Source organism: Oncorhynchus tshawytscha, unplaced genomic scaffold (genome assembly GCF_018296145.1).
Source record: "Oncorhynchus tshawytscha isolate Ot180627B unplaced genomic scaffold, Otsh_v2.0 Un_contig_8889_pilon_pilon, whole genome shotgun sequence".
Classification (NCBI taxonomy): domain Eukaryota; kingdom Metazoa; phylum Chordata; class Actinopteri; order Salmoniformes; family Salmonidae; genus Oncorhynchus; species Oncorhynchus tshawytscha.
In genome coordinates this window covers 30943-43519 of record NW_024609585.1, presented here as the reverse complement: position 1 = coordinate 43519, position 12577 = coordinate 30943, and the positions used below count along the sequence as shown (strand labels likewise).

At 46.4% G+C, this 12577-nt stretch overlaps 2 protein-coding genes across 2 annotated transcripts in view; both read left to right on the top strand.

Annotated features, from left to right (window-relative positions):
* Positions 1-5164, top strand: part of pkd1a (polycystic kidney disease 1a) — a gene marked incomplete at its 5' end in the record, with an annotated part of 125725 nt that extends 120561 nt beyond the window's left edge. Inside the window, 3 exon segments of the mRNA XM_042316071.1 lie at positions 1009-1143; positions 3900-4226; positions 4528-5164. Coding sequence (XP_042172005.1) covers positions 1009-1143; positions 3900-4226; positions 4528-5163 — 1098 coding nt within the window.
* On the top strand, positions 5164-5897 carry LOC121845208 (anti-sigma-I factor RsgI2). The gene has a single exon (XM_042316070.1). It carries the CDS (start codon positions 5508-5510, stop codon positions 5895-5897), a length of 390 nt encoding a protein of 129 aa, XP_042172004.1. The 5' UTR covers positions 5164-5507.
* The last annotated feature ends 6680 nt before the right edge of the window (positions 5898-12577 follow it).

Genomic DNA, 12577 nt, shown 5'->3' with positions numbered 1-12577 from the left:
TCAGATTGAGAGAGGGAGGGAGGGGGGGTTAGCTGTACTGGTGAAGGTCAGAGAGAGAGGGAGGGAGGGAGGGAGTTAGCTGTACTGCTGAAGGTCAGATTGAGAGAGAGAGAGAGGGAGGGAGGGGGTTAGCTGTACTGCTGAAGGTCAGATTGAGAGAGAGATGGAGGGAGGGAGGGAGGGGGTTAGCTGTACTGGTGAAGGTCAGATTGAGAGAGAGGGAGGGAGGGAGTTAGCTGTACTGCTGAAGGTCAGAGAGAGAGAGGGAGGGAGGGAGGGGGTTAGCTGTACTGGTGAAGGTCAGATTGAGAGAGAGGGAGGGAGGGGGTTAGCTGTACTGCTGAAGGTCAGAGAGAGAGGGAGGGAGGGAGGGAGGGGGGGTTAGCTGTACTGGTGAAGGTCAGAGAGAGGGAGGGAGGGGATTAGCTATACTGCTGAAGGTCAGATTGAGAGAGAGAGAGAGGGTACTGCTGAGGGAGGGGGGGAGGGAGGGAGGGGGTTAGCTGTACTGCTGAAGGTCAGATTGAGAGAGAGGGAGGGAGGGGTTAGCTGTACTGAAGGTCTGGAGCTCATCATTAAGAGAGAGGGGGGAGGGAGGGAGTGAGGGATGGGTTAGCTGTACTGCTGAAGGTCAGATAGAGAGAGAGAGGGGGAGTGAGGGAGGGGGTTAGCTGTACTGCTGAAGGTCAGATTGAGAGAGAGGGGGAGGGAGGGGGGGTTAGCTGTACTGCTGAAGGTCAGATTGAGAGAGAGATGGAGGGAGGGAGTTAGCTGTACTGCTGAAGGTCATATTAATAGAGAGGGGAGGGAGGGAGGGGGTCAGCTGTACTGCTGAAGGTCAAATTGAGAGGGGGTTGAGGGAGGGGGTTAGCTGTACTGCTGAAGGTCAGATAGAGAGAATGGATGGATCCAATGCAGATTTCGATTCTCTCTTTCTCTCTCCCTCACTCCTTCCCTCCATTCCCTCCCTCCGTCCATCTCCCCCTCCCTCCTCCTCCCTCTCACCAGGCGTCCCACCAGTTGCGTTTCCTGAGGGAGTGGGCAGTGTTTGGCAGGGCTCTGAGACGCTCTGTCTGGGAACTGATAGGAACAGGTCTGGTCCTGCTGGTCCTGCTGCTGGCCTACTCACACACAGGACACCTGGTAATACACACACACACACACACACAGGACACCTGGAATACACCACACACACACACACACACACACACACACACGCTCACTGGTAACACACACACACACACTGCTGGTCCTGCTGCACACACACACACAGGACACCTGGTAATACACACACACACACACACACACACACACACACACACACACACACACACACACACACACACACACACACACACACACACACACACACACACACACACACACACACACACACACACACACACACACACACACACACACACACACACACACACACACACACACACAGGACACCTGGTAACTCACACACTCAAGTGGTGACCTGTTTTATTCCTCTTCATTACCAGAAGCCCTTCTGTGGTAGAGAACAGCAGCATCTCTTCTAGTCAACAAGTGAAGTGACAGACTGACAATATGCTGTTTGGTTGTTTCAATGTGTGAGGGAATGAGAGAGAGAAGAGAGGGAGAGAGAGAGAGAAACACACACACACACACACACACACACACACACACACACACACACACACACACAGGACACTTGGTAACTCACACACTCAAGTTAACAAAAAAACAGAGCAAACTAGAATGCTATTTGGCCCTAAACAGAGAGTACACAGCGGCAGAATACCTGACCACTGACTGACCCAAAATTAAGGAAAGCTTTGACTATGTACAGACTCAGTGAGTATAGCCTTGCTATTGAGAAAGGCCGCCGTAGGCAGACATGGCTCTCAAGAGAAGACAGGCTATGTGCTCACTGCCCACAAAATGAGGTGGAAACTGAGCCGCACTTCCTAACCTCCTGCCCAATGTATGACCATATTAGAGAGACATATTTCCCTCAGATTACGCAGATCCACAAAGAATTCGAAAACAAATCCAATTTGAATAAACTCCCATATCTACTGGGTGAAATTCCACAGTGTTCCATCACAGCAGCAAGATTTGTGACCTGTTGCCACGAGAAAAGGGCAACCAGTGAAGAACAAACACCACTGTACATACAACCCATATCTATGCTTATTTATTTTATCTTGTGTCCTTTACCATTTGTACATTGTTAAAACACTGTATATATATATATATATATATATATATAATATGACATTTGTAATGTCTTTATTGTTTTGAAACTTCTGTATGTGTGATGTCTACTGTTAATTTTTATTGTTTATTTCACTTTATATATTATCTACCTCACTTGCTTTGGCAATGTTAACACATGTTTCCCATGACAATAAAGCCCCTTGAATTGAATTGAATTGAATTGAGAAAGGGGGGAGAGAGATAATGTGAGCTATTTGGCTCTTGTATCCATTCTCTCTCCTTTCTTATTGACATTCAGAGAGCTCTGTTGGATCAATCACACCCTGGGCTTTGTCTTGCCAAGCAGCATACTGACACATCATTCAGGCAGATGACAACTAGATGTGGGTGTGTGTGTGTCCAGCTGCATATTTACTCCGTCTGCTTCACTCACTGAGTCATGAGAGTCTATACTAAGACTATGTCCCAAATGACACACTATTCCCGATATAGTGCACTATGGGCCCTGGTCAGTAGTACAGTAACTAGGTGATAGAATAAAGCCTCAGTGTTCTGTAGTGATGAACAGTATTGGAATGCAGCCTCAGTGTTCTGTAGTGATGAACAGTATTGGAATGCAGCCTCAGTGTTCTGTAGTGATGAACAGTATTGGAATGCAGCCTCAGTGTTCTATAGTGATGAACAGTATTGGGATGCAGCCTCAGTGTTCTATAGTGATGAACAGTATTGGGATGCAGCCTCAGTGTTCTGTAGTGATGAACAGTATTGGAATGCAGCCTCAGTGTTCTGTAGTGATGAACAGTATTGGGATGCAGCCTCAGTGTTCTGTAGTGATGAACAGCCTATGTTCTGGTGATGAACAGTGCAGCAGCCTCAGTGTTCTGTAGTGATGAACAGTATTGGGATGCAGCCTCAGTGTTCTGTAGTGATGAACAGTATTGGGATGCAGCCTCAGTGTTCTATAGTGATGAACAGCCTCAGTGTTCTGTAGTGATGAACAGTATTGGGATGCAGCCTCAGTGTTCTGTGATGAACAGTGAGCCTGTGTTTTATAGTGATGAACAGTATTGGGTGATGAATGCAGCCTCAGTGTTCTGTAGTGATGAACAGTATTGGGATGCAGCCTCAGTGTTCTGTAGTGATGAACAGTATTGGGATGCAGCCTCAGTGTTCTGTAGTGATGAACAGTATTGGGATGCAGCCTCAGTGTTCTATAGTGATGAACAGTATTGGAATGCAGCCTCTATAGTGATGAACAGTATTGGGATGCAGCCTCAGTGTTCTGTAGTGATGAACAGTATTGGAATGCAGCCTCAGTGTTCTGTAGTGATGAACAGTATTGGAATGCAGCCTCAGTGTTCTGTAGTGATGAACAGTATTGGAATGCAGCCTCAGTGTTCTGTAGTGATGAACAGTATTGGAATGCAGCCTCAGTGTTCTGTAGTGATGAACAGTATTGGAATGCAGCCTCAGTGTTCTGTAGTGATGAACAGTATTGGGATGCAGCCTCAGTGTTCTATAGTGATGAACAGTATTGGAATGCAGCCTCAGTGTTCTATAGTGATGAACAGTATTGGGATGCAGTACAACAGTTTCATCACCTCTTAGTCTACAGGTTGGTTAGCAAAGACGTGGGTGAAGACATAACATAATCATCATTCCATATCTCACTTTCTTCTCTCCCTCTCCAGCTCTTCCACTCCGTGATGGACGGATATGGCAGCGTGAGCTCCGCCTGCCTGTCGTTGCTTGGCGCCGGCGGGCGCGGACTGTTGTCCTTGCGACCATCGTCAACAACAACCGGCCCCTCTAGTTCCGCCTCCAGCCTGGTTTTCCACGTGAGCTTCGCCGTGCTGCGGCTGGCGTTGCTATGGCTGGTGACCTCTGCGTTGTTAAGGAACTATCGTCGGGCGCGGGCGGAGTTGTACCGCCCGGTGGTGGACCTACAGGACTATGAGATGGTGGAGCTGTTTCTACGACGACTGAAGATGTGGATGGGCCTCAGCCGCACCAAGGAGGTAGGAGCACTTTGGTTTCAACTTCCTGTTTCATGTTTTTGAGAGATTCCTACTTCCTGCGGGCTTCCTGTTGCAGTCATTTGGTATTACTGCTAAAAGATGTTGTCTTACTTAGATTTTGCTTACCCATAAAATGCATTGACTGGACGTCTTGAGTTAAATTATCCTACTGCACTAACACTAACCCTAAAAGTTCTTGCTACAAGTGGGGTACATTTGACTTTTATTCTAGAGTAATGTATTGTTTAAGCCTGTACTTTATATTGACCCCCCTTCGTCCCTCCACCCCTCCCTCCCTCAGTTTCGTCACAAGGTGCGTTTTGAGGGCATGGAGCCTCCCCCCTCTCGCTCCTCCTCCACCAGTGACTGTCAGTCCCTGTGCCTGCCCCCTCTGGACGGCTCCGAGTCGCCCCCCAGCCCTGGCAGCCTGGACGGGACCTCTGAGGCCTCCTGGAGACCCACCTCTTCCAGCCCCTGTAGCCTGACAGAGGCCCCCGGGATGGGGCTAAGCCTGGGTCCCGGCGGATTGGGACCAGGTGCGTTGGCGGGTGGAACAGCCTGGCGAGAAAGGGCGGAGACTGAGGCGACTCTGAAGAGGCTTCTCCCCACTCTGGACGCCTTGCTGCAGCAGCTGGACCGGGTCACCGTGGCGACCGAGGAGCTGTACCGTACCGAGTGTGTCCTGGAGCGTGCCCAGAGGAAAGGAGGAGGGCCGAGGGGGGGGAAGGGGAGGAGAGGAGAGAAGGAGAGGGGGGGGAGAGTAGAGAGGGCCGAGGAGGGAAGGGGAGGAGAGGAGAGAAGGAGAGGGGGGAGAGTAGAGTGGGCCGAGGAGGGAAGGGGAGGAGAGGAGAGAAGGAGAGGGGGGACGAGAAAGACTCTGCTGGACAGAGAGAAAGAAAAGGAGGTCAGCAGAAAGTCAACACTGTGGTGGGGGTAGTGGGCGTGGCTCAGCCTAAAGATACAGGGAACTCTGGGGCTAACCCTAAACACACCCCGAAACCGACCCCTGTCCCGGTTCCTCCCCCTACATCTACCCCTGCCCTGAAATCGACCCCTGTCCCAGTTCCTCCCCCTACATCTACCCCTGCCCTGAAATCGACCCCTGTCCCGGTTCCTCCCCCTACATCTACCCCTGCCCCGAAATCGACCCCTGTCCCGGTTCCTCCCCCTACATCTACCCCTGCCCTGAAATCGACCCCTGTCCCGGTTCCTCCCCCTACATCTACCCCTGCCCTGAAATCGACCCCTGTCCCGCTTCCTCCCCCTATATCTACCCCTGCCATGAAATCTGCCCCTGATCCTACCCCAATATCTACCCCTGCCCTTAAACCTACTCCGAAATCTACCCCTGTATCTGCCCCTATACCTGACCCAAAATGTACCCCAGTTTCTCCCCATATCATTTCCCCTGCCTTGACCCCTGCTCCTGCCCCTGTACCCCTCTCTACTCCCGCCCTACCCTCCACCCCTGCCCCCTCCTCCTCCTCCTCCACTCCCGCCCCTCGAGAGTGGGACCCCCCTACGGAGAGAGAGACCCTGCCCCCCTCCAGCCTCTTCAACCACCCGGCCCACACCACCACCATTCCCACACGCAAACGCAAGCCCCCGCCACTCAAGAACAAGGTGCACCCCAACCCAGACAGGCATGTGTCCGGGCACCCCAAACCCTGAGGACCCCTCCTGAAGGACCCTCAAGAAGAAAGGATGTTAGGGATGGATGGACAGAACGGGCCATAGGGCGGAGTGGAAGGAAAGGAAGGATCCTGGGTAGAGGATGAGTGGGCGTCGGTCACAGCAGGTGATGTCACTGGTGTTCCACACTAAATCCAGAAGGAGAGAACGCGAGAGAGGAGGGAAAGAGCGAAATAAGAGGCCCCAAAACAGCGACCGCTCACCATGGAGTTGGCATGGAAACAAGGTGCAGGTCGCCAGTTCTTTACCCCCCGCCCCCTAACCCTGACCCCATGTGACCCCGGAGGTCGTGTGGGGGCGTCGACAGAAGCACATGTTGTGCTGACATTAGGAGTGCTGACTGTATGTTTAGTCAATGAAGAGTGTGTACACAGCCTGTTGATGATGCCTGTTGATGATGTACACAGCCTGTTGATGATGATGATGTACACAGCCTGTTGATGATGATGATGTACACAGCCTGTTGATGATGATGTACACAGCCTGTTGATGATGATGATGTACACAGCCTGTTGATGATGATGATGTACACAGCCTGTTGATGATGATGATGTACACAGCCTGTTGATGATGATGATGTACACAGCCTGTTGATGATGATGATGTACACAGCTTGTTGATGATGATGTACACAGCCTGTTGATGATGATGATGTACACAGCTTGTTGATGATGATGTACACAGCCTGTTGATGATGATGATGTACACAGCTTGTTGATGATGATGATGTACACAGCCTGTTGTTGATGATGATGATGTACACAGCTTGTTGATGATGATGTACACAGCCTGTTGATGATGATGATGATGTACACAGCTTGTTGATGATGATGATGATGTACACAGCTTGTTGATGATGCTTCAGTGTGTTATCTATGCTGTTGCATTTATTGTTTCTATTTGATCATGAAAACATAAGGAAGCTATTGTTCTGGATCACCATGGGTATGTGGGACCTGTCTAAATGCTCTGTTCAGAAGCTTTGGAGATGACACACACACACACACACACACACACATATTCAAGCTAGTTGGTACACACACTCGCGCATTTTAGGTACAACCACGCAACCTTTGCATGAACACAGATGCTAAAATCAAAGAGGCTATCAGGGTGCGACCAGACTGGCTGCTTCAGGACTCCCAGGTAGGGAGGAAGGTAGGGAGGGAGGGAGGAAGGTAGGGAGGAAGTGAGGGAGGAAGGTAGGAAGGTAGGGAGGAAGGTAGGGAGGGAGGGAGGTAGGAAGGTAGGGAGGGAGGAGGGAGGGAGGGAGGGAGGGAGGGAGGTAGGGAGGGGAGGAAGGGAGGGAGGGGAGGGAGGGAGGGAGGAAGGGAGGGAGGGAGGGGAGGGAGGGAGGGAGGGAGGGAGGAGGGAGGGAGGGAGGAAGGTAGGAAGGTAGGGAGGAAGGTAGGGAGGAAGGGAGGGAGGGAGGGGAGGTAGGAAGGAAGGTAGGAAGGTAGGGAGGAAGGTAGGGAGGGAGGGAGGTAGGAGGAAGGTAGGTAGGAAGGTAGGGAGGGAGGGAGGAAGGTAGGGAGGGAGGTAGGAAGGTAGGGAGGGAGGGAGGGAGGAAGGGAGGGAGGGAGGTAGGAAGGTAGGGAGAGAGGGAGGGAGGGAGGGAGGGAGGGAGGGAGGGAGGGAGGGAGGGAGGGAGGGAGGGAGGGAGGGAGGAAGGTAGGGAGGAAGGTAGGGAGGTAGGGAGGAAGGTAGGGAGGGAGGGAGGGAGGAAAAACAATGAAGGAGAAGGGAAGGGAAGATACTGTATTTGGAGAACAAGATGAGCGACGGCAGGAGATTAACGTGGTGAAGTGTTGATCAGTTGATTGAGAGAATAATACAAGGAAAAGCAAGAAAGAAGACATCTATGCTTTTAGTCTGGAGTCTTAACTCAGTCCTAAACTACATCTATGCTTTTAGTCTGGAGTCTTAACTCAGTCCTAAACTACATCTATGCTTTTAGTCTGGAGTCTTAACTCAGTCCTAAACTACATCTATGCTTTTAGTCTGGAGTCTTAACTCAGTCCTAAACTACAATACTTAACTACATCTATGCTTTTAGTCTGGAGTCTTAACTCAGTCCTAAACTACAATACTTAACTACATCTATGCTTTTAGTCTGGAGTCTTAACTCAGTCCTAAACTACAATACTTAACTACATCTATGCTTTTAGTCTGGAGTCTTAACTCAGTCCTAAACTACAATACTTAACTACATCTATGCTTTTAGTCTGGAGTCTTAACTCAGTCCTAAACTACATCTATGCTTTTAGTCTGGAGTCTTAACTCAGTCCTAAACTACAATTACTTAACTACATCTATGCTTTTAGTCTGGAGTCTTAACTCAGTCCTAAACTACAATACTTAACTACATCTATGCTTTTAGTCTGGAGTCTTAACCCTGTCCTAAACTACAATACTTAACTACATCTATGCTTTTAGTCTGGAGTCTTAACCCTGTCCTAAACTACAATACTTAACTACATCTATGCTTTTAGTCTGGAGTCTTAACCCTGTCCTAAACTACAACTCTCACCTTAAAAACTACAGTACTTAACTATCAGGAGGAAGCGAGGGTACATTGCTACAATATAATCTTGGTTATCATTTTGGAATATTATCAGTAAAAATGTATGTTGCTTTCAATATGGTTCTAATTTAAAGCACTTTTGTTGTAATGTGTATTTGAGTGTGTGTTTTGAGTGTGTGTTTTGAGTGTGTGTTTTGAGTGTGTGTGAGCGTATTGAAAATAATAAGCTTGGTACGAAAACCAATAGAGAAAACCAATAGAAAACCAATAGAGAAAACCAATAGAAAACCAATAGAGAAAACCAATAGAGAAAACCAATAGAGAAAACCAATAGAAAACCAATAGAAAACCAATAGAGAAAACCAATGGAGAAAACCAATAGAAAACCAATAGAGAAAACCCATAGAGAAAACCAATAGAAAACCAATAGAAAACCAATAGAGAAAACCAATAGAAAACCAATAGAGAAAACCAATAGAGAAAACCAATAGAAAACCAATAGAGAAAACCAATAGCAAACCAATAGAAAACCAATACAGAAAACCAATAGAAAACCAATAGAGAAAACCAATAGAAAACCAATAGAGAAAACCAATAGAAAACCAATAGAGAAAACCAATAGAAAACCAATAGAGAAAACCAATAGAAAACCAATAGAGAAAACCAATAGAGAAAACCAATAGAAAACCAATAGAGAAAACCAATAGAAAACCAATAGAGAAAACCAATAGAAAACCAATAGAAAACCAATAGAAAACCAATAGAGAAAACCAATAGAAAACCAATAGAGAAAACCAATAGAGAAAACCAATAGAAAACCAATAGAAAACCAATAGAGAAAACCAATAGAAAACCAATAGAGAAAACCAATAGAGAAAACCAATAGAAAACCAATAGAAAACCAATAGAGAAAACCAATAGAAAACCAAGAGAAAACCAATAGAAAAACCAATAGAAAACCAATAGAGAAAACCAATAGAGAAAACCAATAGAAAACCAATAGAGAAAACCAATAGAGAAAACCAATAGAGAAAACCAATAGAAAACCAATAGAGAAAACCAATAGAGAAAACCAATAGAGAAAACCAATAGAAAACCAATAGAGAAAACCAATAGAGAAAACCAATAGAAAACCAATAGAGAAAACCAATAGATGCTTCACACATATTGTAACAATTAGCGTTGCCAAAGTCTGCATTATGTACGCGTCAAGAGTTTTCTTTTGTACTTGGCACTTTATCTCCTTCTGACGCTCTTATCCATATTTAACTCCTGTGTTACTTTCTCCATTTTTTTTGTTATTTTAATATACAAAACAGCTATACAAAATGATCTTCTAATGAGTATTATAACAGTAACTATGTCAGGAAATTGAAGCGTTTTCATTTTGTATTTTCTTTTGTAATTTTGTGTTTGTTTTTTTATCGTTGTTGTTATTGATGGTCACTCTACTTCCTGGAGAGAGAAAAAAAAATCCTCCCCACAAACTTCCTGTTTCCTGTGGGCATATCTCAGGGACCCCACCCCTTCCCCCCCCAAAAAAAAACCAGGAAGTTGGCCTTATTTGTTTGTTCTCTTCTGTTTGTTGTTGTTGAAAGGTCAGTGAGAAGTGTCATAGTAGTGCTTTTAGAAGCGTTGTAATGATTCTCTGATGTTCCATCCAGACCAAAGTATATATTATATTCATCTCCCGTTAATAGAACACAGCCCACACGCTAGAACACTCTAGAACCAACCATTCCAAGCCATGTTCCCTTTTCCAAGCCCACAAAGACATTTTGGATGTACATTTTACTCCAAGCCTGTTGGTGGCAGTCTCCACAAGATTGGTGGTCCTGTCCATAAACTTCCCACAACAATGTAACGTTCAGTTACAAAGTTATATCAAAACCCTGTTTTCTAATCAGTCAGTTTGTATGTAGCTACTTCTTGAGTTATATCATTCTCAGTTTTGTTGATGTGCTGCAGAGTTGTTGGTTTTTACGGTCGTTAAGCACTGGCGTTCCGGTTTCACACCTTCTTTTAGTGTCCTCCATCCCCTAGACAACACACCTGACAGTTCCCATAGCAACTCTCAGTTCACAATTCAAGCGCTACAAAGAAGTTCTTAAATCCAAAGAAAACAATGAAGAGCAGGTTCTCCCATTTCTCCTGAGTATATATATATATATATATCGGCCCGGTTTTTACTGTGTGTAACTACATCGTGCCAAAGCTAGTCCCTTCTGCATGTTTAGTATTTTGTCTTGGTGTAACACGTACTTTGTCCTACATTTGCATGTTGAAACAAAAGTGTTGTGGTCTGTTTTGTATCGTTGTATTGTATCATGCGCCTGTAGCATTTCTCCTGCTTTTGCACTTGACAAAGTCGAATAAAGAGTTTGACAGCTATGAGAGCAGGTATCCGTCTTGTGGGAGACTAATTGTTCACCTAGGACATTTTCACTATCAAAATACCCATAAAGACGGGTCGTCCATGAGACCTTGGCCAGTTGTCCACAAAGTACTGATCTTCCTGACCACCTCTGGCGGCAGTAGGGGACGAATGGATTGGATGACGAAAGCTCAGTGGGTGGGGCTTACAGTTACAACAGCTGGTGAAGTATACAGGTGAGTCAAATTGACTTTGGCAGCGATTACAGCCTCGAGTCTTCTTTTGTATGACGCTATAAGCTCGGCACACCTATATTTGGGGAGTTTCTCCCATTCTTCTCTGCAGATCCTCTCAAGCTGTCAGGTTGGATGGGGAGCATCGCTGCACAGCTATTTTCAGGTTTCTCCAGAGATGTTCGATCGGGTTCAAGTCTAAAAGACATTCAGAGACTTGTCCCGAAGCCACTCCTGCGTTGTCTTGGCTGTGTGCTGAGGGTTGTTCTGTTGGAAGGTAAACCTTCGCCCCAGTCTGAGATCCTGAGTTTTCATCAAGGATTTTTCTACTTTGCTAAGTTCATCTTTCCCTCGTTCCTGACTAGTCTCCCAGTCCCTGCCACTGAAAAACACCCCCACAGCATGTTGCCACCACCATGCTTCACCGTAGGGATGATGCCAGGTCTCATCCAGACGTGACGCTCTACATTCATGCCAAAGAGCTCAATCTTGGTTTCATCAGACTAGAGAATCTTGTTTCTCATGATCTGAGTCCTTTAGGTGCATTTTGGCAAACTCCAAGTGGGCTGTCATGTGCTTTTTATTGAGGAGTGGGTTCCATCTGGCCACTCTACCATAAAGGCCTGATTGGTGGAGTGCTGCTGGAAGGTTCTCCCACCTCCACAGAAGAACTCTGGAGCTCTGTCAGAGTGACTATCCGGTTCTTGGTTACCTCCCTGACCAAGGTCCTTATCCTCCGATTGCTCAGTTTGGCCGGGAGATTTGGTGGGTCCAAACTTCTTCCATTTCAGAATGATGTGTTCTTGGGGACATTCAATGATGCAGAAATGTTTTGGTACACTTCCCCAGATCAGTGCCTCGACACAATCCTGTCTCGGAGCTCCACAGACAATTCCTTCGACCTCATAGCTTGGTTTTTGTTCTGACATACACTGTCAACTGTGGGACATTATACACTGCTCAAAAAAGTAAAGGGAACACTAAAATAACACATCCTAGATCTGAATGAATGAAATATTCTTATTAAATACTTTTTTCTTTGTTTTTCTTAGTTGAATGTGCTGACAACAAAATCACACAAAAATTATCAATGGAAATCAAATTTATCAACACTCAAAATTAAAGTGGAAAACCACACTACAGGCTGATCCAACTTTGATGTAATGTCCTTAAAACAAGTCAAAATGAGGCTCAGTAGTGTGTGTGGCCTCCACGTGCCTGTATGACCTCCCTACAACTCCTGGACAGTCTTGTGCAATGTGGCGTTGGTGGATGGAGCGAGACATGATGTCCCAGATGTGCTCAATTGGATTCAGGTCTGGGGAACAGGCTGTGTTGTGTATAGATTGATGATGATTTTTATTTATATAATCCATTTTAGAATAAGGCTGTACCTTAACAAAATGTGGAAAAGGTCAAGGGGTCTGAATACTTCCAGAATGCTCTGTATGTGGCTGAAACAGCTGTAAATATGTTTAAAAACATAAAAATGATTTGCATTTAACTCATCTTGATCAGATCATGAAAA

Bases quoted from the DNA above. Each gene is read 5' to 3' on its own strand.
- LOC121845208 (XM_042316070.1), top strand. From the start codon at position 5,508: ATGAAATCTGCCCCTGATCCTACCCCAATATCTACCCCTGCCCTTAAA.